The following is a 27,498-nucleotide window of genomic DNA, read 5'->3' as shown; positions in this document are numbered from 1 at the left end:
GACCCACAGATTGAGAACCGCTGCTCTAAAAGGATGCAAATGACCAGCTGTCTGTAAGGAGTATAAATCCTTCCATTCCCCACTGTCCTGTCAGAGCTGAAGAAGCGTCTTCAAAAGAAAAAGAAAAAAAAAACAACAAATCCATTTGCCTCCTGAAGAAAAGCACCTTCAGGACAATAAAAGAAATTAAAAACTCAAAAGGGCAGACTGGGTGGAACACTAGGTCCCTTTCTGTCAGCAATTTTCCATCACAATCCAGTTATGGATGGAGGGATGGATAGGCACATCCGCTCCTATAGACTTTTCTGAAAGTGCAATCCAAATCTAATCCAGCTCTACTCAGACAAAAAGCTCACTGGTTGAACCTTAATTCAGTCTTCTTGGGAAGCAGGAGTGGCCGGTAGTAAAAACTGGGAGCAACCCACCTCTGCTTTCAGGGGAAATATTCTGCCCTTTTTATATTTTCTAAAATATCTCATTTTCCTAGGAGAGGGGTGAGTGCTAACTTCCTACAAAATAACATATCTGCAAGGGGCCAAAAGCCAGCCTGCTGAGCTTCAGTCAAATTTGGCTTTGTGCTGCCATCTGCCGAACGCTTTGTTGTGAAGCATTTAAAGCAGAGCCTGTGTGGGTTGGCCAAGGGGCTCCACGTGCAAGAAACTCTGTGGGAATCCTTTCCGAGTTTCCCCACTTTTGAAAATCATCATTGCCTTTTCCAACAACACCTGCAGCGTGGTCTTTAACCCTCTTTTTGGTTACGTTAGTTTTTGCTGGAGATCTTGGCTGTTTGAGGGAACGGAAAGGCAGGATCAGAATCGAATAAAAGAAAGCAAAGCGCCCAGATAGGCTGGATATTTCTCAGAGCTCTTGGGGTGCTACACAATGACTCCAACAATCCTGTCTTTCAAAACACCTGCTGGCAACTGTACCCCCAGTTCGGGGGCATCCCTGCCTTTGTCACCCCTCGAGAAGCCCCGAAGGCTTCTTCTCCAGTCGAATTCTTGCTCCTTTGTGGGCAATTGAGCGGCAGTTGCCATTTTCCATCTGCGCTTTGATCGGTTTTGATACAGAGTGAGTCAGATGAGAGGCGTCGTAAAGCAAGGGCTCTCCAAACTTGGCAACTTTTAAGGACTTCTGAACTGAACGGAGGTCTACGCGTTTTTGCCGAGGTTTCTCTTCTCAGTTACATCGCATAAACCTCGCTGGCTTACTGCAGACGGCTATGGTAAAATCCGCGAAAACCAGCATTTTTATTAAATCAGCGGTTTTCATCCTTGGGAATTGAGAGACGGACTTCAACTCCCAGAATTCCAACGCCAGCATGCTAGTTGGAAAGCACTCTGGGATTTGAAGTCCAGGCCTCTTAAAGCAAATTCCCAAAGTTGGAAGGAAAAAAAACAGTCCTAAACGCCCTGCCGTTCTAGGCAATTCGGAATGTGAGATTCCTTCGGCATGGCTGGCTGCGGAATTCTGGGAGTTGAAGTCTTCGTTGCAGATTCTCTTACTTCCGCCCTAAAACTCCGCCCTATCCTACCCCAAAAGGGAAGATCTCTGTGTGTGTGTGTGTGTGTGTGTTTCGGGGGGGGGGGAGAGAATGATCAAAGCGTTCCCAGAAGTTCGCGTCCTTTTATAACTCTATAGGTACAAGTCTACGGCCAACCGGAAAAACCCCTTGAATTTAGGCACGCAGGAAAGGGCTTGCTACTGTGATCCTCGTTTTGTTTTGTTTTAAATGCCCAAGAGTCCTCCTCACCATCGAGTCGGAGAGCAGAACCGGCCTCGCGGGATCCCATGGTCTCCGCGGGGCTAGAAGGGCCGCTTCCGGTGACGCCAGAGTGGAGAAGTGTTCTGCGTTGGGGGGGTTGGGGAGGGAGGAAAGATGAAGGCGGCTGGAGGCGGGCTAGGCCGGGACCGAGACTTCGTTGGGGAGGGAGGCCGGTGAAAGAGCGGGAGCAGGAGGAGGAGGAGTCGCAGGCCTGGGCCTAAGGGCTGCTGGCTGGCCAGGAGCGTCCAATCCAGGGTGCTGCTGCAGCCCCATGGCAACCCCGCCTTTGCCCGCCTCGTTGGACCCTCCGAGGGACCGAGCCTTTCCTCCGCGGGCGGTGCCGGCTCCCCTCTGACTCGCCCGCGCGTGATTTACACGGGAAAGGTAGGTCTCCTTTACTAATAAAGGAGAATAACTGGAAGATCAGGATTGAAATTCTTGCTGCTTTCTTACAGGGACTTTTCTTTACCCAAACTGGGGAACCTCATCAGTGCCAGCTAGTAAAGGCGTGGGCTTTGCTCTCAGTTTAGATATTCTGATCTAGGGGCTTGGCTGACAAGATGCGTTTCTTTTTTTGACCTAAAAGTTCTTACTCAAAACCTTTGTAAAAAATCCCAACTGGGCTGAGAATTTAACTCCCAAACCATTTGCAGAGCAGTAATTGGAGAATTACTCCTGCGAATCCCTTGGACTGCAAGGCGATCAAACCGGTCAGTCCTAGAGGAGATCAACCCTGACTGCTCTTTAGAAGGCCAGATCCTGAAGATGAAACTCAAGTACTTTGGCCAACCAATGAGAAGGAAGGGCTCACTGGAGAAGAGCCTAATGCTGGGAAAGAGTGAGGGCAAAAGAAGAAGGGGACAACAGAGAATGAGGTGGCTGGATGGAGTCACTGAAGCAATAGGCGTGAGCTTAAATGGAATCCAGAGGATGGTAGAGGACAGGAAGGCCTGGAGGAACGTTGTCTATGGGGTCACGATGAGTCGGACACAACTTTGCAACTAACAACAATTGGAGAATGCTGGACTAGCATAGGAGAGTGCATAATTTTTTTAAAAAAAACTTTTCAGGTTAGAATAAGGTCAGAAGTGTCCTAGTCCTGTCTGGGAGGCTTTCTAGTGTGGAAAAGCTGGAGAGCATCCAAGCTGGAAGGGACTGGTAAAAGCTGGAAAGCGTCCATTTCTGGAGCATTTCCTGAAAAGATCCATTATCCAGTCTAAACAAGATAATTGTCTTGGAGTCCTTGGTGTTCTTTCAGCTTGATAGTTTTCTTATAGACTTTTCCTTACCCAAAAGTCATTAGTGCTAGCTAGCAAGGAATGTGATTTGCTCTCTGTTTATAATTCTACTGGCTTGCTTCCCACGATGTGTTTTTTGACCTAAAAGATAATAGTTGCATTCTTACCCAAAGCCTTTTTAAACATCCCATCTAGGTTGGGAACTTAATTCCCAAACCATTGGCAGAGCAGTAATTGGAAAATGCATGGACTAGCAAATGGGAAGTGCATAATTATAAGAAGCCATTTTCAAGTTAGGATAACGTCAAGAAGTGTCCTAGTCCTTTTCTGAGAGGCTTTCTAGTGTGGAAAAGCTGGAGAGAATCCAAGATGGACTGGACTGGTAAAAGGCAGAAAGAGTCCATTTCTGGATCTGCATCCATGCTCCAACCTGTACAAGATAGTTCTCTAGGAGTCCTTGGTGTTCTTTCAGCTTGATTGTTTTCTTATAGACTTTTCATTGCTGGGTAATATCATCAGTGCTAGTAAAGAGTCAGGTTTGCTCTCAGTTTATATTCTAGTGGCTTGCCTGTTGGTGGTGGTGGTCTTAGAGGTTCTTTGGTTGGGCTGTTTGCTGTTGGCCTCTTTGGCAGTTTCTTGATTGAGGTATTGTTTACTTCATTGTGGTCTGAGGTTAACCTTGGAGTCAATCTGTGCTGATCCAGGTGCTGACTGCTGGTGGGGAAGGTGCTTGAGTCTTTTTGTTCCTTTTTGGCTGGTTGATTGTCTCTTTTGCATAGTCTATAAATGTTGTTAATGTCTATGTGTCTATTGACGGCTGATTTGTCAGAGTTCCAAGCTTCTAGAAATTCCCTGGCATTTTTTGACTTGGTTTGGTCTAGGATTTTCCTAATTTAATCTATGGTTAAATCTGTCTCTATGTTGTGAGATTAAAGAATTTTCATCATGTCTACTGACTCTGGTTGGTGTTTGTGCCAGTCATTCTGCCCGTTTGTCCTAGATCAAGGGTGTAAATTCAAGGCCCAAGGGCCGGATCTGGCCCATGGGGTGCTTAGATCTGGCCTCCGGGCCGCCCTGAAAACAGCAAAGGACCGGACCGCAGTGCCTCTTCTGGCAAGGCGCTCGGACTATCACAGGTGCCCCCAACACAAGGGAGGTCGAGCTGGCCATGCCCACCCAGCCCCCGAGGTCAAACACAACCCCGATGCAGCCCTCAATGACACCCTGTCCTACATAGTAATTGTTGCAGTCCTTACATTGTATCTTGTAGGTGACTCCTATTTTTTCTTCTGGGGTTGTGGGGGTCTCTCTCGTCCGCTGGCACGGCTGTCCTGGGTCTGAAAAGGACAAATCGCTTTCTCAATCCTGCTAGAGCATTAAATGCGCTGGATCAAGCCTCCTTCCATGCCCCTTTGCCACAGATAGACACCCACTCACATGTAGTCCTTTTCTAGGAGGACAGTGCTACATGACCATTTAGTTTATTTATTTACCGTATGGCAAATATACGGACTTATAGTAGTTCAAATGTTAATGTCCAGTCTACCCAGCCATTCAAGCACAGGGTAGTCTGTGTTGAAAAAATCAGACATTGGGCCAGTGTAAGCTCTTGATGGACATTTGGACACAATGTGATGGAACATGTAGTGCTGTTGCAATACTGGTGAAATGACAGTAGTCCGTGACTTACGGCCACAATTGAGCCTAACATTTCTTTTGGGAAGCAAGACAGTTGTTAATAGCAATAGCACTTAGACTTATATACCGCTTCATAGTGCTTTTGCAGCCCTCTCTAAGCGGTTTACAGAGTCAGCCTATGGCCCTCAACAATCTGGGTCCTCCTTTTACCCACCTTGGAAGGCTGGAAGGCTGAGTCAACCTTCAGGCTGGTGAGATTCGATCTGCCAAACTGCAGGCAGCCAGTGATCAGCCTTCAGTACTGCACTCTAACCACTGCGCCACCTCGGCTCTTTGCTAAGTGAATCTTGCCCCATTTTGCAACATTTCTTGCCACAGCCGTTAAGTGAATCATTGCCGTTATTAAGTTAGTAACATGGTTGTTAAGTGAATCTGGCTTTTCATGTCAGAAGGTCGCAAAGGGTAATCACATAACCCTGGGGACACTGGAACCGTCATAAATATGTGTCAGTTGCCAAGCTTCTGAATTTTGATCCCATGATCATGGAGATGCTGCAACGGTCATAAGCTTGTAACATGGTCATAAGTCACATTTTCAGTGCTGTTGTAACTCTAAATGTTGAGGGAGAGGATAATTCCTTCTGATTCAAGTAAAGAAGGTCTCGGGGCAAAGAAACAGCCGTTCTTGGAAGCAGGTGGTTTTGTGTTCTTCAGGGGATCGGTATAAATCTGTACCTCAACAGACTAAAGGTGACAAACTTTAGTTGTTTTCACACAAGCACAACATTCTGAAGAAAAGGGAGCTAAGCAGTAGTGAAATTCAATTTTTTTTACTACCAGTTCTGTGGGCGTGGCTTGGTGGGCATGGTGTGGCTTGGCGGGCGTGGCAGGGGAAGGATACTGCAAAATCTCCATTCCCATCCCACTCTGGGGCCAGCCAGAAGTGGCATTTGCCGGTTCTCTGAACTACTCAAAATTTCTGCTACCAGTTCTCCAGAACCTGCTGGATTTCACCCCTGGAGCTCAGGCAAACTTAAAAAGGCAGACTTTTTTGGAAGTGAAATTTGGAAAGCGGATGGAATATTTGGCATATTATCAATGGTTTAGATGCCCTACTCCAAAGTTTGCCCCTTCGTAAGCGCTCTTCTGGCAAGCAAAAAGTGCTCCACTGTTGTCAGTCAATTTGGGATATTAGCCACTTATTGGCCATGACACATAAAGTTCTGCTTCTGTTTTTCCTACAATAAATTTATTGTACTTTCTGTGTTATGGAGAGGAATCGTGTTGTTAGAAGACATTTAAAATAGTAGCGTCAGTATCCTTTGAACAGCCTTACACTTTTGGCAATATCACTAGATTGTCTAGGATAGGGGTGTCAAACTCAATTTCATTGAGGGCCACATCAGGGCTGTGATTGACCTTGGGGGGCCGGACGGGTGTGGCCGACTGGGTGGGCATGGCCAGCTTGATGCCACTCCCCAAACTGCTGGCATGTTTCCTCTTCACACTGGGTAGACTGGGGCGAAGCTACACTGGCCCGATCTTTCCTCTATGCATTGGGTAGGCTAGGATAGCCCCGCGGGCCGGATCCGACCACATCGCAGGCCAAATCCGGCCCATGGGCCTTGAATTTGACACCTCTGGTCTAGGAAAATCCTAACAGTGATCAGGATTTTCTGCGTAACATATCGTTTGTGAAGGTAAGGGCTGAGTCAAATGATTGTGAATTCGGATTTTTCTTAAACCAGGGATTATTTTTAGGTCAGGGAGACATTTGCAATTTGGGTGAAACAATGTAAACTTAACACATGTAGTCCTTGACTTACCACTCTTCATTTAGTGACAGTTCAAAGTTACAACAGCATTGAAGAAAGTGATTTATGAACATGTCAGCATCCCCAGAGTGACATGATCAAAAATCTGGGGGCTTGGCAACTGCAGTGATTCATTTACCAACTATGGCAGAAAAGTCAAAAAAATGCTCATAACTTAGCAATGGCAATTTTGGGCTCAGTTGTGGTTGTAAATTGAGTGCTATCTATATTGGCGCTCTTTAAGGTTAGTAGATAATACATTTAATGTGTTTTGATCTAGAGAAGCTGTTTTATTAATATGAAGCACTGTATTTACTCATTTTAATTTTGTTTTCTTTTTGGCATGACCAGGTGAGCAGATTATCAAAGAAAGACCTTATTTTGCAAGATAAATTGGTGTTAAGGAAGAAGAAGCGAAAGGAAACAGCCTCCATATTTGGGCTGCTTTCACTCATCAGCTCCTGTGGATAAATTTCAACTATCCTCACTCCTGCCCAAAGAAGAAGATGCCTGTGATATCCGATCAGCTCCAGATAAATGAAACAAGGGGTAGGTAGACTATCGTTAAAGCCATTGATCACAGCTACCCAAGAGTCTAATCTCGTGTAGGGGCAAATATTAGCTTGTTGTAATAGTTTTGTTGTAGGGCGTGATAGACATTCTGCTACCTCCTTCCTCATTGCCAAGGCCAGGTTAACAATGTTTGATGTGGATGCAACTCTGCTTATAGTTTCCATAGTGAGGGAACTGTGTAATCAAGAGATATTCTAGAGCAGGGGTATCAAAGTCAAGGCCTGGGGGGGCAGATCCAACCCATGAGGTGCTTAGCTCTAGCCCGCAGGACTACCCTGGAAACAGTGAAGGACTGACCTGCGGTGCTTCTGCCAGCGAAAACGGAGCCTGGGAGGACTGCACACAGGTCCCGCCAAGCTCCGTTTTCGATGGCAGAGGGTTGCCGGAGGCCATCGCAGCTGAAATCGAAGCTCAGGAGCCTGTTTCCTCTTGCAGACCACTCGGGCAACGCCAGGCGCCCTTGACACGAGTGACGTTGAGTTGGCCACGTCCACCCTGGTCACGCCCACTCCAGGCCTCCATGGTCAAAAACAACCTTGATGCGGCCCTCAATGAAATCGAGTTTGACACTCCTGTTCTAGAGAAACCCGTTTGGCTCAGTCATGTTTTTATAGCTGGTGTGGAAATTTTGATTGCTTAGGGCAAAACGAGAGTAGAAATTGGTTGCGTGTGTTGCCGGCTAATTGCTTCATTATGTAGATTTACTGTAGAATGCTCTTGATGTTTTGTTCGTTTGTTCTTTGAATGGTATTTCGTAGAAATGCTGCAGATATTGCATATCCTGTTCAAGAAAAGGTGGTCCAGGTTGACATGATTTTCATCTTTTTCAGTGCCGGATCTGAATCCCTTTTCAGGTCTATAGTAATGTGATTGTAAGCAAACTTTGACCAATAACTGAGGAGATAAAATAAAAAAGGGTGGATTAATTTTGGTCACTTGAACTTTTCCCATTTTTGGAGGTGCCCTGAATTGGCCCATTTAGAATTCTGGATATCCTTATTAACTTCAGAACATGCCTATGCTGCCCCAGACATTGTTTCGTTTCCCAGCTTGCCACACAGTATTTTTTTTGGGGGGGGGGGGGGGGAAGGTTTGGAATGTTAGCCCAGACAACAAGAAGAGATTGTCCCTGGAGAACCAAGGTCATCTCACCGGGTGTTTGCCAGAGACTTGAAGGAGTGACCCTGGAGGGGAGGGAAATATCTATTCCTTAATTGTGTGAAAATCACAGGGAAATAGTTAGACTTGGTTTTGCTTCGTGTGCACTGAAATGATATACTCAATAAAGTTATGCTTAAAAAGATCTGATCGTCTCGATTTGCTGGTTGGGTTGGGTTTGTCAGTCGGAACCCTAACAATTCTCTAGCTTCCAATATCTTTAGAATAGGGGTGTCAAACTTAATTTGATTGAGGGCCGCATCAGGGTTGTGTTTGGGCTGGGGGGGGGGGAGGCTGGGGGGGGGGCTGGCCAGCTCAACATTACTCATTGAGGCTCCGTTTTTGGCAGCGATGACCTCCTGAAGCCCTCTGCCAGTGAAAATGGACCCCGGGGAGCCACATGGGGCCTCCTTGAGCTCCGTTTTTGCTAGAAGAGGCACCATAGGCTGGTCCTTTGTTGTTTCCATGGTGGCCCCTTGGGCCAGATCTAAGCACCCTAAGGGCCGGATCCAGCCTGTGGGCCTTGAGTTTCACACCCCTGCTTTAGAAGGCTAATTAGCAGTCGTGCCATCCATTTCTTGGCTTCTCAGCTCTTGGCTGTCTAGACTTTTCACTTTAACTTAACTTTAACTTTTATTTGATTTCTAAACCGCGCCCTCTCCCAGAAGGGACTCGGGGTGGTGTACAGTCATATTTAAAACACAGTAATATACATAGATATAAATATAAAATAGATATAGGTGTGGCTGGAGGAGGTAACATATAATTTACTGTACAATAATAGTTAAAGTTCAAATTTAAAATTTAAAAATTTAAAAAGTTTAAAAATGCATTAAAACTACCCCTAAAAACTATCCCGGGATAGTCCAGCTGTGCTTATTGTAGGACGTCCGCCTCAGCTATCATCTTAGTTGGTAGTGTTGTTGAAGTGAAACCTCACTGAATTTCAGAGGGGAGGACAGGTAGCCCTCGACTTACAACCATTTGTTTAGTGGCCGTTCAAAGTTACAACTGCGTTGAAAAGCCCGACTGTTTCACGCTTGCGACCATTGCAGGATCCCCACGGTCACATGATCACAATTTGGCCGCTTGGCCACAAGCGTCCCAGGGTCGTGGGAGCCCCTTTTGCGACTTTCTGACAAGCAAAGTCAGCAGGGAAGCCAAATTCACTTCACAGTCGTGTCACTAACTTAAGCATTGCAGTGATTCACTTAACAACTGTGGCAAGAAAAGTCGTAAAAAGCTCACTTAGCAACAGAAATTTTGGGCTCAGTTGTGGTTGTAAGTTAAGGACCATCTAATCTCCCAAGTTCAGGGAAGGACCAATTTCCATTTGCCATCGCAATCTTTCAGTGTCTTACATGAAGAGCCCATGTAAGCTTTTCTAGGGAAAGGGTGGGATGTCTTCTATCCAATAAAATATTAAACTGGGAACTTGGCTGATTCTGACTGAAACGTTCCTTCTGTGTTACAGGAGCCATGGCCACCACAAATCCTCTGGAGAACCTCCAAGTGGAAGCCAGCTGTTCCGTCTGTCTGGAGTACCTGAAAGACCCTGTCATCATCGACTGTGGCCACAACTTCTGCCGGGTGTGCATCACCCGCTGGTGGGAGGATTTGAACCGAGACTTCCCTTGCCCCGTGTGCCGCAAGACCTTCCGCCACCGCTCTCTGAAGCCCAACCGGCAGCTCGGCAACATGGTCGAGATTGCCAAGCAACTCCAGGTCACCAATAAGCGAAAGATACGGGATGAGGACTTGTGCGAGAAGCACAACGAAGTGCTTCGTCTCTTCTGTAAGGAAGACCAGGAGGCCGTTTGCTTAGCGTGCGAGATCTCCCACGAACACCGTTCCCACACAGTTGTGTCCTTGGATGACGCCTCACAGGAGTACAAGGTAGGGTGATGGCATTGGCACACAATGGGTACAAAGCTTTCCTACAACCAAGAGGGAGGAGTAAAAATCACCTTGACTGGCAGAGGGCAGATATAGAGGTAGTCCTCGGCTTACAACTGCTCGCTTAGCGACTGTTCAATGTTATAATGTGTGCCGCCCATCTCCTGTGGACACATGACCACATTTTGGGCTGCTAGCAGCATCCCAGGGTCACATGATCACAACTTACAATTTATTTATTTTTTGCCAGAAATTGACATGCAGCAATAGTACTTATGTACTGCTTCATAGTGCTTACATCCCTCTCTAAGCATTTTACAGAGTCACCCTATTGCCCCCCAACAATCTGGCTGCTCATTTTACCAACCTCGGAAGGTTGGAAGGCTGAGTCAACCTTGAACCAGTCAGGATCGAACTCCTAGCAATGGGCAGAGTTAGCCTGCAATCCTGCATTCTAACCACTGCGCCACCACAAAAAACGTTCCATAGAGAAAAATGGATTCGCTTAACTACTGCAGCGTTTGCCATATGACTGCCACATTTCCTTAAAAGCCTCTGCCCCCACCCACCCCAAAAAGCCATAAAATTTAGTCAGTCATGTGATGACCCACTTTACGACTGTCACGACTTACAACCATAATTGGCAGGTTCCCTTATGTTTATAAGCCGAGGACCACCTGTATACCTACCTCTCTTTTCTTGGGTTCTGTATCAAATGAGTTTGCGTAGCATCGGTGTATCTTCTTGTTTTGATCAGTTATAGTCTGACATTTTGCTTTAAAAAAATGATATTCAGAGCCTGCTCTGTAACAAGACATGCTCGTGAGCATGTCTTCTTTTGAAGTATCCTAGAACAATATTTTCTAACCCAGGATGCTCCAGAGGGTATTGGGGTCTCAGTGAAGGTGGCCTTTTCATGCAGTTCTGTGAGTTCCCACATAGCTAGAAAGTGTTAGTCTGAGAGGCAACTTTAAACTCATGAATGAATGCAAATATATACGTGTCCCAAGATAATGTTGCAGGATCCAATCTGTGTCGGTCACCAGGACCAGAGGTTTTGTCTCCTGAGCTTTCGGACTCGTGATCAACAAATCCCCAACTTTAAACCGTTAAAGGCATTTTGCTTCAGCCTTGTCCTTCATTTGTTTTTCTGTTTTTTTATTCCCCCCCTCCCCCAACTGGTGTCCAAATATACAGTAGCTCCTGGTGACCTTTGAGCAGTTGTTAACTTATATTTCTTCAAATCTCAGTATTCCCCTGAATACCTACTTTTGCTTGGCAATCTCATTTGGGTTTCAGTCCTGTTAGCTCTTCGGAGAAGAGGTTGGTTGTATCAGTATTGGTTATATTAAATACATCAATGTGAAAGATAAAGTGGTACTAGATGAAAATATTGATTGTTGATTGTGGTTTGTTTATTAGAACTCTTCAGAGAGGAATAGCTCTTTATGTAAAAGAGACAATAAATGTTAAGCATTTTTTTTGCGGATGAGGAAGGGAGGATCCTGATGGTGGAGATAACAATGAATAATAAACAGATACTTTTAGTAGCAATATATGCACCAAATAACAATCAAGAGGATTTGTATGTTAAACTCCATAAGAAAATAGCAGAATTGGACTATGAAAATATATGCGTGGTAGGAGATTTCAATGCTATTATAGATATGGAACAAGATTATAAAACCAGAAGAATAAACAAAAAAGCTAAAAAAAAACGCTTCCAAAAACTTTTTTCAAAATGGCAGAGGAAGTAGGTATCCAAGATGTATGGCGAGAGATTCATCCTAATGAAAATCAATATTCATTTTACTCAAATAGATATATGTCTTGGTCCAGGAGAGATATGATATGGATGTCAGCAGAATTAAAATCTAATGTATAGGAAATAAATATAGAAATAATTGGGCGGATCATAACCCGATAAAAGTGACATGGAAAGGACAAAAAAGGAAACTAAGATGGACTTTGAATCAATCAATGTTAAAAGAAAAGGAATTTATTCAATTTATGGAAAAAGAAATGGACTTTTTCTTTAAAGAGAATAGAAAAGAAGAAATGTCACTACAAAACGTCTGGGATATGGCTAAGGGATATATTAGAAGTCTAGTCATAACATACATGGGAAAGAAAAAGAAAAAGAAAAGACAAAAGACACTAGAAGAAGAATATAAGCAATCAGAGATAGAGCTACAAAAAGAACCACAAAAGAAGAATATAAAAATACAAATGGAATTAACAAAACGTAAGCTGAATTTAATAGATAAAGAAGAACTAGCACAAAAAATTAAAAGCGCTAAACAAAGTTTCTTTGAAAATACAAATAAACCAGGAAGATGGCTGGCATATAAACTGAAAAAGGAGAAGGAAAAGAAATTGATATATCAACTAATGGATGAAGAAGGAATTCTTCACTATCAAAATGAAGAGAAAAAGAAAGTAATTCAAAACTACTATGGAAAACTATATGATCAGGAGATAATCCTAGAAGATAAAATAAACCAATACTTAGAAAAAGTGGACTTGCCTAAAATCCTTGAAACAGTCAAAACAATGTTAGAACAACAGATAACAATGATGGAATTAACAGATGCAATTAAGAGACAAAAGAGTGGCAAGATGCCAGGCCTGGATGGACTACCAGCAGAATTATACAAAGGCCTACAAAATACTCTAATTTTGGATGTATTTAATGATCTATTATCAGAAGCAAAAATACTAAACTCATAGATGGAGGCATTTATTACTCTCATACCAAAAGAAGATGCAGATTTGCAACAGATAAAAAATTATAGACCAATTTCACTATTGAATGCTGACTATAAAATATTTGCTTCAGTAATCGCAGAAAGATTAAAAAGATTTCTAAACCAATTTATCCATTCAGATCAAAATGGTTTTCTACCTAAGAGACAAATTAAAGATAATAGAATAATTTAAATACATTGGAATACTATGAAGCACATCCAGAGGAGCAAATGTCATTGGTCTTCCTAGATGCACAGAAAGCATTTGATAATGTGAATTGGCAATTTATGTTAATAGAATTAAAAGACATGGACTTTGGGGAGAGATTTATTAACATGATTAAGGTGATATATTATAAACAAAATGCAAAGGTGATAATGAATGGAGAGATGACCGAGAAGATCAATATTAAGAAAGGCACAAGACAGGGATGCCCTCTGTCTCCATTGTTATTCATGATGACATTGGAACTATTGATTAGAAATATTAGACAGGATGTAGAGATGAAAGGTAAAGAAATAAAAAAGAAAAGTATAAATTACAGGCATTCGTGGATCATTTAGTATTTATTTTGGAAGACCCATAAGAAACAGGGCCTAAATTAATTTACAAAATAGAAGACTATGGGGAAGTAGAAGGTCTGAAAATAAATAAAGAGGAAACAAAAATCTTAGTGACAAACATTACAGACAAGCAGAAAAAAGAGTTAATGAAGAGAATAGATATTCAGATTACTCAGAAAGTAAAGTATTTAGGAATTAATTTGATAGCAAGATGTTTTTTTAACATTTTTTTTATTTTTAATTTTAAAAACAAACACAACACATCCTTCTTTACATACTGTAGAAAGTGTATCAGTTGGTTACAAAAAGGCTTTCGTGCATCTCTTCCATATCATCAACCATAATTCATATTAACTCAAGTATTTTAACTCAGATATTTATACATGTTACCATCATCATACCTCCATTTTCATTTGACTATAATTGTTTAAACGTCCTTCATTATAAAATATACCAAGATTTAATACATAACCACATATTGGCATTTCATTTACTATTTCTAAAATCCTCCAATAACACTGAATCCTTATGTCCTATTCTAGCTAAACATCCATAATATTTAATAACAAAGTTTTCTAATCCTCCTTTCCAAATCACTGTTTACAATTTGCATCCAGTTTCCTTATGTTGTACCCATACATATATATACGTTGTTATCATCCCTCCTTTATTTGACTATATCCTGCATCATAACATTTCCCCCCTAATAATCAAGACTTAACTGTATCTAATTTAGTTCTTTTTTTATTAACCTTTATATATAATCCAAAAGGATTTCTAATCTTCCTTTCATGGGTACCACTCAATATTCATATCCAATTATTACTTATCATAACAGTACACATTGTATACATTATTATCATTATCAATTATTTATTTAACTATATCTATTTTCACTAAATTTCACTAAGTTTAGCTAGTTTTAAATTATACTTTTCCATCTATCAACCTCTATCTTTCCAGTAGCAAAACAGTCTCATATCTTCTGCCATTTGTGGTGTCAGTCCTCTAATCTTCTCTTTAATCAACTTTGTGTGGACTCCTCTTAGCAACTCTTTGCTTATAAAATCCCTCATGTAATTTCAATGCCCTTCTTCTGTTTCACAATAACGTTTTATTTTCACCTTTCTCTGGTTAAAGATATACTTCAAATGGACACCTGTATGCTTTTCTTCTTACCACTCTCTATAAACAAGCAGTGAGACCTTGGAGTGCCAAGCCAGGATAATCAGTGAGAAAAGTAAGAGTGTTTCGTTTCCAATACACAAACCTCCAGTCTCTGAGTAGGAAGCAGTGTTATTGTTGCAATTTTCTTTGTTTCTCTTTGTATCTTTTTTTATTTCAAGTTTAAAAAAAAAGTCTGATTCTTGAATGAGTTAGAAGAACACTCACAGTAATGAAAGGGGAGAATTTTAGTCCATAGATTACAAAGAATAATAAAAGAAAAAAAAATAGAAGAAGAAAACTTAATCCATTCGTTTTAAAAGGCTTGCATAAATTCCATCCATGAAGATAGTATTTAAAAAGTAAGATAACCCACTGTCCAAAACCATTCCAAATTTAATCCCGCCCCTTATTTCTTCTGTTCTCCAATTTAAATTAATTTTAAGTTTTTTATAGGCAGTCTCTTTTAAAACGGTAAAAATTCCTCACCAGCTGGAGAGACTTTCTCTTTCTGTATCCTTCCGTTTTGGAGCCGCCCCGATTTCATCAGCCTAATGGCTGGATTTTTTGTCACCGGCTTGAAGAACTTCTCTTGGATCGATCAGGGACTTTGCGGTATGCCTGCGATCAGCAAGACGTATTCTTTCTATTCACTGTCTCTGCGGGATGGTTTAGGTCCGTTTGGACCACCCAATGGCAAAAGTATCAATGGCGATCTCAGAGCATTGAGATCACACGTCGCCTCATCGCAACATTGGCTTCTTTTCCGACAGCAAGATATGTTGATAGGGCTTTCGATTAGGACAGGTAGAGGAAAAAGGATGCCATGGTAGAAGGAGACTCTATGGTGAGGGAAGCGGACTTCCGGTTGGCTGCAGAATTGAACAAGAGGCTTCCGGTTAGGACCTTTGTGGCTCTTTGAGTGTTTAAGGTTGCCAACCCCTGAACTAGACGAATGGCAGAAGTTGTGGGGTAGGAACTACCCTGTTTCCCTGAAAATAAGACCTCCCCAGATAATAAGCCCAATCGGGCTTTTGAGTGCATGCGCGAAAATAAGCCCTCCCCTGAAAATATTGCAACACAGCAGCAGCCATGAGGTGACTGCTCATCGCCTCCTGCACCTCAAAAATAACAAGACGTGCCCGAAAATAAGGCCAAGCACTTATTTCAGGGGTCAAAAGAAAATAAGACCCTGTCTTATTTTCGGGGAAACACGGTATAAATTGACAATGTCAACCACATTCAAAGAAAATTTATTTAAGAGTTACGCCAGCTTCATGAAATCTTCATGTATGTACTGTATTTTGCGGAGTATAAGGCGCACCGGAGTATAAGACGCACCAAGGTTTTGAAGAGGCAGTTTTTTTAAAAAAAAGTTTTTGCACTCTGCAAACCTCCCAAAAATGTTTTTTTTTTAAAAAAAGAGGCATGAATAGCCCTTAGGAGACTTGTAGAGTGTTCCGGGGTGGGGGTGGGGCAAAAATGAGCAAAAAATGGCCAGTTTTTTGTGAAAACAGGCCCGTTTTTGTCAAAAAAAAGGCATTAGGAAGCTTATAGAGTGCTCCTGGGGGGAAGGGGGCAAAATTGAGCAAAAGACGGCCAATTGTTTGCTCATTTCTGCCCTGCCCAGCCCCCAGGAGCTCTATGAAAGCCTCCTACAAGCTATGCACGGCCATTTTGGTGAAGGGGCGGGTTTTCGGGAGGCAAAAAAATGCTGTATTCAGTGTATAAGACGCACCCAGATTTTCAGCCTCTTTATACTCAGGAAAATACAGTAAGTCGTATGCAGAACACAGTTGACTGAGGAGAACCTGCAGAACTTGATTGTTTGTTTTGTCCTTTGTGCATTTTTCCAAAGCCATTGTAGGCACTTTCCCTCATTCTTTGCAGGCTCTGACTCAGATACGGTACTTTTTTTTTTTTTTTTAAATTCAGGAAAAGATGCAGAAATGTTTGGAGCCATTGGAAAAGAAATTGCAAGAGATCGCCCACTGCAAATCCCGAGAAGAAAAGAAGGCTGGGGAACTCAAGGCAGGTGTTGAGTCCTCGGTTCACTGCCGAAGGACAGAGTATTTATTCTTAATTTAATTCTTCACCATAGCTAAAAGAAAAACAGTTTTAAAATGTAATGTTCAATTTCAGCCTTTTGTACCTCTGTCCAGAGGTGGTATTCAGCAGGTTCTAACCAGTTCTGGAGAACCAGTAGCGGAAATTTTGAGTAGTTTGGAGAATCCGGGAAATACCACCTCTGGCTGGCCTCGCCCCCATCTATTCTCTGCCTCCCGAGTCCCAGCTGGTTGGGAGGGAATGGGGATTTTGCAGTATCCTTCCCCTGCCACGCCCACCAAGCCATGCCCAAAGAACTGGTAGTAAAAAAAATTGAATCCCACCACTCCCTTTGTCCCCACTTTACTTAATTTACACATTTTTCTTAACAACTGAGAGTGCTTATGATATTATCAAATCCTTAAATCAGGAGTGTCAAACTCAAGACCCGGAGGCCAGATACAGTCTGCGGGTACTTAGATCTGGTCCGCAGGGCCACCCCGAAAACAGCGAAGGACCGGCCCGCGATGCTTCTGCATGCGGCCCACCAAAGCTCTATTTCCACTGTCAGAGGGCTGCAGGAGCCGTGGCAGCTGAAAATGGAGCTTGGGAGCCTGTTTTCGGTGGCAGAGCGCTCTGGCCACCACAGACACCCCCTGACAGGAGTGACGTCAAGCTGGCCACACGCATCCTGGCCTCGCCCATTCCTTCCCCCGCCCCCCCCGCCCTCCAGGTCAAACATAACCCTGATGCAACCCTCAATGAAATCGAGTTTGACACCCCTGCCTTAAATGATACCCAGGTCAGATAAGAAAGGCCTCTCCTGGTTTCAGACATTTTTTAAATGTGTAATATTCCAAATAGTAACAATACAGGTAGCCCTTGATTTACAACCATTCCTTTAGCAATCGTTCAAAGTCACAATGGCATTGCGGGAGAGGGGGGGAGCCTTATAACCGGTTCTCGTAAATACAACCGTCGAAGCGTCCTCACAGTCACATGAACCGAATTCAGGCGCTTGGCAACCGGCATATATTGTTGTCGTTTCCAGAGGTCGCGTGATCGCCATTTGCAATCTTCCCAGCCAGCTTCAGACAAACAAAGTCGATAAGGGAAGTTGGTTTCTCTTTAACAACCAGGGGATTCACATACCCACGGCAGCGATTTGCCTAACCATGGCACAAAGGTCATCACATCAACTCACTTAACAACTGCCTTGTTCAACAGTGGAAATTCTGTCCCCAATTGTGGTCGTAAGTCGAGGACTACCTGTAAAGAAAATTTCTCGGATAGGAGTCCGAATATAAATTCTCCAGAGAGATTTAGAGGCACTAAGAACATCCAGAAAAGAAACACGGTAGAACTAAAGCTTATTAAAAAGAACTGGTCTGCCCAAGAAGCTCAAGAAACAAGACATAGAAATGTTTCCCCCTCCAATATTATCCAACCGTTTCTTCTTATGTATCTGCAGCGGAAGGTGGAGGACCGTCGTCAGCTCATCATCAATGAATTTGAGGAGCTGCACCTATTTCTAGCGGACGAGCAGGACATACTAATGCAGCGCCTAGAAAACGAGGAGAAGGAGATTTTACAGAAGTTGAAGGAGAATGTGACGGAGCTGTCAGAACAACGGATGGCCCTCAACAGCCTCATCACGGAAATCGAGGAAAAATGTTTGCAGTCGGGCATGGACATGCTCCAGGTATGAGCTCCCCCCAGGAATTTTGAATCAGAGAACGAAGTGTGCTCTGGGAAGAAAACTGGGCGTTTCTGGTATAATCCAGATTGTTTGGGCAGATAACAAAAAGTGGGTTTAGAATCGGAGGGAAAAATCTGGGAGATTTTAATAAATTTCCACCGGAAAACGCTTTCTGAGAATATATCTACACTCAACTTTTCAAGAACTCAAGACTGCACACGTAATTGTCTGCCTACCCTAGCTGTTTCTAGGTAGTCTCGAGTTATGACTGGACATTTAATGACCCTTTGACGTTACAGTGGCTTTGGAAAGGGTGCTTTAAGCCCATAAAGCCTTTCCAGCTGTGGTAAAATGTTGCAGCAGGGTACAGTCACATTACCACATTTTTGGGGGTGCTTGGCAAGTCACTGTCACAAACAGTAGCAGTATCCTGCAATCATGTGGCTGAGATTTGTGAAGTTTCTTATTTTGCTGATATTTTTACAAAACAATCCCCTCCCAGTTAAGTGAATGGATTCACTTAACAAATGTGTGATTTGCTTAACAGCCACCATACAAACGATCAAAAAATTGGATCCCAGTTACATAGATTTCTCAACTTAGGACCGCAACAATTTATAACTGAAATTCTAGTCCCAATTTTGGTCATAGGTTGAGGTCTACCTGCATTTTACAGTGGGTTTATAAGGACAATTAAATTGAATAATGTCAAGAATAAATTCAGGATTTTGGGGGGAGGGAGTTGAGTCAGGGTTTCCTTAGTCAGGGGTGGGTTCCTGCAAGTTCTAACCTCTTCTATAGAAGAGGTTCCACAAATCTACAATGCTGTTTAGAACCGGTTCCAGCTCCCTCCCCCCACCTGTCCGCACATCATCAAGATGAAGAGCGAGAGGAGGAATTCTGGGAGTTGAAGCCCACAAGTCTTAAAGCTGTCAAGTTTGAACACCCCTGGGGTTTATTTTCTAAAGGGTTAGGGGTGCAAGGGTCTTGTAACTTGACAGCTTTAAGACTTGCAAACTTCAATGCCAGAGTTCCTGAGCCAACATGACTGGAGGAGGAATTCTGGGAGTTGAAGTCCACAGATCTTAAAGCTGTCAAGTTTGAACACCCCTGGGGTTTTTTTTTTAAAGGGTTAGGGGTGCAAGGGTCTTGTAACTTGACAGCTTTAAGACTTGCGTGCTTCAAATGCCAGAGTTTCTGAGCCAACATTTTGGTTGCTAAGCAAGAGCGTTGTTAAGTGAGTTTCACCACATTTTACAAGTTGGCCATGCCCACCCAGTCACATGACTGCCAAGCCACTCCCACTCAGTTACGTGGCTGGCAATCCACTCCTACCCAGTCACATCGCCAGCAAGCCACTCCCACAAAGTAGGCCACACCAACAGAAGAGGTTCTAAAAAAATTTGAAACCCACCACTGCCCTTAGTCCTAGTCCAGTATTCTTGGAAGTATTTGATAGGAATGTTGGACCCTTCCATCTCTGTAATTCTAAACTTATGCCAGTGTTTATCCCAGTGGTGGGTTCCTATTGGTTTGGCTGAATGGTAGTGTTTTGGTGGCCTGGGTTGCTGGAACCGGCGGTAACCCAGGCTTGCCATGTCCCCGAACCAGTTCCTCAGTCTCTTCTGCTGTTGCCGGCATGTTTCGGCATCCACAGAGCAGTTTTCAGTCAACTGTGCATGCACAGCAACGTGCTGTGTGCGGGCACGCGAGCGAGTGAAACGAGCCGCACACACACAAAACGCCCTCTCAGCAAATCGGTAGTAAACCGGTTAGGAACCCACCACTGATTTATTCCCTCCCTTAGAAGGCTCAGGAATTACAAGCTGTTATCTACTTCTTTAAAAAATGCATATGGCTAGAAAAAGGGCTTGAAATAAAAGAACCAATATTACGTGATCCCACAGGGTGATTTAATTAGCTTTGAATGCCTGCTGCTGCTACAGCTTCAAAATTGCAGTTTTCTTCCATTTGAAGCGATTTTCAAATGCTAGCTTTAGGTTACTTGTCATGGTTATGTAAACCTATCTTGTTTCCCGTGCACATCCTCTTTCGACTGACATTTATTTGATGGTTGATAAGGCTAGAGCTCATTTCTGTGGCTTTGTGAATGCAGTTTCTTGTAGCTTCCTGTTCAAACGTGTTGGTTTCTAACACTGCAAATGTGCCGTGAGAGGACAGAATAAGTTGATGGGATCATCATCCCACATGCCAATCCTTTTGGTGCATAACTTCCTATGCAAATGAGTTTTTTTAAAAAGTTTAATGTGTTGGTTCTCTTAAAATCTTAAGATGAAATCTTAATATTATTTCCTGTCTTTATACAGGACGTGAGGAGCACATTTGAGAGGTAAGGAACAAATTCCTTCTCAATGAATTCATTTGAGCTGCTGCTTCTTATAGAGGCTGGCAAGATTGTTGCTGTCATCATCGGAGAAGCAGTACAACTAACTTAAAAATGAAAGGTCAAAGTTGAGTATCTGAAGGCATGTGTATGTGTTCCTAGATTGACACCATGTTTTTAATTAATTTAATTTTTCAAAAAGAAATTGAGGTGGGATACTTTACACCAGAATTCACAGTCTTTAGTGATATATATATTATTTTACTTGGGAACTGCTTTTGGGGCACATTAAAAAAACACACACACAGGAAAAAAATCCATTTGGCTTAATAGCAACAGCAGTTACTCATATATCGCTTCACTATGCTTTACAGCCCTCTCTAAGTGCTTTACGGAGTCCACTATGACCCTGCAACTCTTAATGTGAATGTTATTTGCAGTAAGTTAATAAAAGTAGTTAATAAAAACAGTTTGTATCTGTTTTGAAGTTTTCAGTAAGCATACATCATTGAGCTCATGTTATAAAGTAAAAATAAACAAATAAACTCAAAGGGCAGACTGGATGGACCACTAGTTTTTTTCCCTGCCATTAGTGTTCTATGCTTCTATGTCTTCGGCCACAATAGTATAACTCTGAAATTCAATTCAGTAAAGGGGCAGATGTGAAACAGAGGTTTGTTTAAGATGTGCAGCTTATCAGAGCTTCCTCAATCCAACTTGATTGTAAATAGTCCTTGACCTATGACCACAATTGAGCTCAACATTTCCGTTTGCTAAGTTGTTAAGTAAGTTCTTGACCCTTCTTGGGACAATTAAGTTGTTAAGTTAGTAACACAATTGTTAAGTAAATCTGGCTTCCCCATTGAACTTTTGAGGTCACAAAATAGGTCATAAATTTTGAGGTCATGAATACATGACAGTTGCCAAGCATCCAAATTTTGATCACATGACCATGGAGATGGTGCAGTGGTTGTAAGTGCGAAACATGGTCATAAATCACTTTTTGGCAGTGCTGTTATAACTTTGATCTGTCACTAAGTGAACTATTGTAAGCTGAGGACCACCTGCACTGGCAGCAAATGTTGTTTCAGTAGTGTGGCATATTTATCAGCTTTGACTAGGAGGCCAGGTAGAGCCTTATTTAGGGAGAGATAGGTTGGTGTTGTTCTGACTTAGACTTCCACAAAAAGCCCAAAGCAGATTCCTGGTCCCAACAAAACCCCTTTTATTAAATGAATGTGAATTCCTCTCATTCACATTCAGCAAAAGCCTGGTAAACAGTCTTTCAAAGGTGAAGTTATGACCACAGACCTTATCTAGCTTGGAAAGCTGCCATGTAAATATTTCCCAAACACAGTGCTGTGCAAGGAAAGACTTGGCACAGAGTCTCCTGGATTCACGGACAGATCTTCACACTCCTGAAACGAACAAACGAACGAATTGTTTCCTGCAAAAGCCCACCTGCCTCTCTCTCCTCTTTTATTTCCTATGGGAGGGGCCATTCACCGTCCACCTATGGCTTTACTCCCAAGTCGACCCTGATTTCTTAGCTGTTCTTTTCTTCTGGCAGCTCTGTGCATGCACACACTGGGAACAGGCTCCAGCTGTTCCTCTGCCTCACTGCTGTCTAGCTCTGAAGGCAGATGAGAACTGCTAGATGCCCTTTGCCCCATCTCTGCCTCCGACGCAGAGCCCTCATCCGAGCCTTCCCCAGACTCCAGGCCTAGCCCATGTTCCTCCCCAACCTCCTCACTGTCCAACTCTGCTGCCAGCTCTGCTGGCCGCTGACAGGACACAGCAGGTGTTTTAAAAAGGGGGGTGCATGCTGAGCGTTGAGATTGACTGGATTTTACCCAGTTGCTCTGTTCTTTTCCATGCAGATGTGAAGAGGCACAAGCCCACGAGTCAAGTCAGGTCTCCATTGAGCTGGAAAAAAATTTCTACAGTTTCCCACGACAATACTTTGTCCTGCGCAAAATTATTAAGAGCCTCACAGGTGAGTTATGATGCTGCCTCCAATATTTTTTTCCACGTGGGTGGAAAGAGCTTTAAGGGGAAAAAACCTAGCCTTTTTGATCTGGAATCTGGCAGATCTTGGAAAATGGCTATAGGTAATCCTCAACTTACAGCCATGGTTGAGCTTGGAATTTTGGTTATAAGTCGAGGCCATTAAGCAGGTCACTACATGGCCTGACTTTATGGCTGCATCCTGGCTTTACCAGGCATGGTCATTAAGTGGCATGCATTAAGTGGAGTGCAGAGTGTCTCAGGAGATGGGGGAGACCCTGAGAGGCCTGTAGTTTTTGAACGGTCACTGAATGAATTGTTGTTAAGCGAGGACTATCTGTACTTGCCCAATCATAGGTATTTAAATCATTGCACAGTGCTCATTTATTAGGAGGCTGCCTATTGCCTCCGGCTGCACCTGTGGGGGTACACTTCCTGCTCCAAATGTTTATTTTTATGTTTCTGGAGAATGTGGCACATTTTCAGGCAAAACCATCTTGTTTTCTAAGAAAGGTTGTGGAGTCCAGAAGTGGTGTATCCCTTGGGTTATACTTTGGGGCAAAGAGCATTAATCAGAAAAGTGGTCAGCTGGATCTTCCAGTACCTCCAATGATCTGTCATACAATGCTGTCAAAAAACCAAAAGCTAGTGTAGATCAGTCTTTCACAATCTGTTATTTTACAGATGTATTCCTGAGAATTCTGGAATTTGCTATCCCAACACATCGGGAAGGTACCAAATTGGGAAGGCAAATTCAACTGTTCATGTTGTCCCAGTTCAAACTATTTGTAAATAAAGAGCATTTCCTCAGAAAACTCAGTCCAGCTGCCACATTGGCTTATATCAAGGGATGTCAAACTCAAGGCCCAGGGGCTGGATCCGGCCCGTGGGGTGCTTACATCTGGCCCTGTGAGGGCGCTCTGGAAACAACGAAGGACCGGCCTGCAGTGCCTCTGACAGTGAAAACAAAGCTTGGGGGGGGGGGCGCCTGCAACCTTCCCGAGGTCCGTTTTTGCTGCCAGAGGATTGCAGGAGGCTGTCACAGCTGAAAATGGAGCATGGGAGCCTATTTTCGCTGCCTGAGCGCTTGGGCCACTACAGGTGCCCCTGACATGAGTGACGTTGAGCTGGCCACGCCCACCCCATCCCTCCGAGATCAAACACAACCCTGATGCAGCCGTCAGTGAAATCGAGTCCCCGGTGTCAGGTTTCCCCCAAAAAATGCCCTAATTGATTCATGAGCCTATCTGTTTCTATCATAACAGATTTCTTATACCTTGAGCTGCTTGTTTGTCTGCCAAATTTTGAACATTGATTTCACTAGACAACAAAAACCTTTGCTCCCTAAAAACCTTTTCTGGTGTTATAGATTTTTGGGTTGCTAATCGCAAAAATAACCTGTAATTTAGCATATCATGTACCATTCTATAGATAATCTTCTGTTTTTACACCAAGGCAATGTACAACCTCCAGCAACTGTTGGCCATGCTGCATATATGAAAGAAAGATATGAATACATCTTCAATATCTGTAAAATTCTAAACGAAGTGGCTCTGCGGCATGGAATTGACCAATGAACTGTTGTTACACATGCAATTGGGACAGCCGTGCAAGAGATTCCACATTAGAAAGGAAATGGCCACGTTGAAAGAATTTGGTTCCAGGACTAAAAAACGTGGCCAATGAACCTCTTGTTCACCCAGCAGTTGTTATTGCCTCCACTCCACATAAAACGCGGACTGATGAAAGATGCTATGACAATGATGGAACAAGGAAGGTGATGGTTTTCGTTATTTGAGACAAATGTTCCCAACAATAACTGATGTCAAGATTAGGAAAGGTATTTTTTGCTGGTCCACAGATCAGATATGTCGCCAGTAACGAATTGTTTGAAGATGTGTGTTAGTGGGGCCAGAGAAAATCACCTGGAAAGCATTCAAGGATATTGATAAGAATGTTCTTGGCCACGACATGGCAGCAAACTATATTCAGCTGGTTGACAAACTTCTTACAGCATACAAGACCATGAAGCGCAACATGTCATTGAAGATTCGTTTTCTGCATTCATACTTGGACTTCTTTCCTCAACATCTAGGCGCGTTCAGTGATGAACGTGGTGAGAGGTTTCACCAGGACATTTCCACAATGAAACAAAAAATGGTTTTCAGGGCAACTGGAATCCATCAATGCTGGCTGACTATTGTTGGACACTGCAACAAGATGCATCAGATACCGATTATAAACAATCCTTTAGAACTGGCCCCTCTTCATACCAATTGAATTGAAAAGAATCTTATCATGAAAGGTGCTTTGAAAGCACCCCCTTCTGTTCTTGGGAATATAGTGATCCTATACATGTTACTTTTTTTCTTGATCTTAGATGATCTGTCTAAGATCCCCAGAGGGTATCTGGGTTTTCTCATTGAGATAAGAGTTTATGGCTGGAGGAATGTTCCAGTACAGGATGTATCATTTTACACATAGATCGTGAGTAAGAGGTTGATAGATACGGAACAGCCTCAAAAGGAGTTGCGGCTTTTCCGAACACCTTTTTATAAAATCACAAACATTAGCATTTATTACATTGTTCTCCTTTGCCACTTCTTAGGAACAGGTACTCTCATTTTGCCCTCCATCATTTAGGATTTTCTAAATCACATTTAATACACACACACGTAATAATTATTCATCAAATATACTTATTGGAAAATAACAACTGGAGGATGGTAACAGTGGGATGGTTAAGGTACCATGGTTATTGTAGAAGCTTCTTCTACCACCAGGCTTTCCAAATAAGCACAGTCTCCATCTTTAAAGGACAAGTTCCGGTACAATGGCACATCTACTAGAGGATTTGTCAGAAGATTGGAAAATGCTTCCAGATCCTCTTAGCTGATCTCTCATATTGATCTGCAGAATTTGGAAACCCAAGTCCTTTTTCCTTCCCTTGGAGAACTGAACTTTCTATTGAATCTCAAGATTTATCTCACATTTTTAAGACCTGAACAAACAATCTGATTTGTCTCCAGGATCTGGATTTCCAAGCAGAAGGGGACCACAACCAAATTGCAGCATATAAAAAGTCAAGGATGATTATTTTAATTCCAGCTATGTCGTTGCCCCTAAGGATAGACACTTGGGGCTCATCCTGGATATGAGGGATATGAACTCTTTCCCCTCATCAACATTCAGGATAATATCTTCCATTTTATCCTTCCACCATTGCAAGAAGGGCAGTGCTTTGCATCCATCAACCTGACTTGATAGGTGTATGTTTTCACATCAGTATCATTTTCAACCTTTCTCCTTTCAGCTAAGCTCTTGCTTTGTGGTTTTCAATATCTGTAACAGCAATAGTGGCACCTCTCTACAAGCATGAGAAGATGGTTACAAACACTCTGACTGGCTGTTGATTGTTTCCACCAGAAAATAATTATGTAGGGCATATGCATGGCCCCAATCTTGCTTGAGTACATAAGCTTGAAAGTTAACTTCAGAAGGAATCCTACTTCTCATTCTCTCAGGTTTCAAAGTTCTTTGGAGCTAAGATTGTTGATATTGACTTCAGACAAAGTGGTACAAAGTCTCTACCCTCGTCCCATTCCTCTGTTCCATGAGAACAATTCTTGCTCGTGTGACCTTACACCTCCTGAATCACAAGAGTGCAAACTACAAGACTCTATTTGTGGCTTGGTGCTTGGTACTTCCTACTGGTTGCAGAGATATTAAACATCCGTCAGATGGCACTTTACATCCCAGAAGAGTAGGCACCTCCCTGGAATATGTGGGCAATTTAGTAGGAGACACACAATTTGATCAAAACCACCTCTCCAGCTCTGCTTCTGGGCGCCTGCTTCATAAGATGGTGGACATATTGTCTATTCCTAGGAACAAAAGAATCATAGTTAAAGAGCAGTGACGATCCTTCGCATCAACAAGCTAAGACCTCTAGTGCTACTTAAGACCTAATTGTTTTTGGAAGTGTTACTGAACATTCCATGTTGGGCAACACATAGTCTGTAACATACATGAGCAGGAAGGAACCAGGTTCTCCCCTTAATTGTTACTCTCACTACACCTTTGGAACTGATGCATGAAAAAAGTGATTAAGGTTCCTGGTTGCCCATCAGATGGGCTAAGCCATTCCTTGCTTACAAGATATGGATGGAATAGTTACAGTTCTCAAAGCATTGTTCCTCCAGCAGATGTTCTGTTTGCCACTGTAGCCAAACTCACTGCCTGTATTAGAGTTGCAGCTGGTTAAGAGGCTCCAAAATCCCTCTCACCCTTGTGACCGGAATATTTCAAGTCATAGAGACAGAACTGATTGGATCTCAATTGCCAACCCCCGAGCCCAACTGGCCCCTGTTTACATGGTTCTGTGTTTACTATAACAGCATATACATCTGTCTACCAAAAACTTGGAACTTTATAAGGACTGAATGAAATACCCGGATTTGCTGTCACTCAAATTCATTGCATGGCAGATTGAGACCTGACTTTTACTTGATTTTAGTTGGCAAGTCTTTTGCACAACACAGACACTCTGCCTGTAAAGGATATACTTTGGATGGTAGACAACCATGAAATTTGCAGCATGTTACCATTGTATTCTTCATTGTTTTTGTTATCTCCAGCATTGCAAGTCTCTCTTTTTCCTCATTAAAAGTTAATGTCACTTTAATTTTTAGGTAGACAGTGCTTCCATTTTCTTGAGATAATACTGTTCATGAAGAGATTGTTGAGTCTCTCTCTATCTTTGCCTCTAGCCTGGAGTTTCAATATTTACATTTAAACCTTGTGAATTGAAAATGTGTTTCTTATCATTCCTTGGGGAGAATTGCC

The 27,498-nt window shown here is 42.8% G+C and overlaps 1 protein-coding gene across 2 annotated transcripts in view; it reads left to right on the top strand.

Annotated features, from left to right (window-relative positions):
- Window positions 1-1,868: 1,868 nt before the first annotated feature.
- LOC309383388 (E3 ubiquitin-protein ligase TRIM39-like) overlaps window positions 1,869-27,498 on the top strand; it is a 33,184-nt gene continuing 7,554 nt past the window's right edge. The window contains exons 1-7 of one of the 2 annotated variants that reach the window (XM_081935877.1): window positions 1,869-2,149; window positions 6,807-7,004; window positions 9,661-10,082; window positions 16,493-16,588; window positions 18,075-18,305; window positions 20,630-20,652; window positions 22,527-22,642. In XM_081935877.1, the coding sequence (XP_081792003.1) occupies window positions 6,962-7,004; window positions 9,661-10,082; window positions 16,493-16,588; window positions 18,075-18,305; window positions 20,630-20,652; window positions 22,527-22,642 (931 nt within the window). In that variant the 5' untranslated portion in view covers window positions 1,869-2,149; window positions 6,807-6,961. Of the gene's footprint in view, window positions 2,154-6,806; window positions 7,005-9,660; window positions 10,083-16,492; window positions 16,589-18,074; window positions 18,306-20,629; window positions 20,653-22,526; window positions 22,643-27,498 lie in introns of both variants that reach the window. The other variant, XM_081935878.1, reaches the window with a different exon arrangement.

This window comes from Natrix helvetica (genome assembly GCF_964273705.1).
Source record: "Natrix helvetica genome assembly, chromosome: 1".
Taxonomy (NCBI): Eukaryota; Metazoa; Chordata; class Lepidosauria; order Squamata; family Natricidae; genus Natrix; species Natrix helvetica.
Note: the sequence above shows the minus strand (reverse complement) of the source record. Positions and strands in the feature narration are given on the sequence as shown.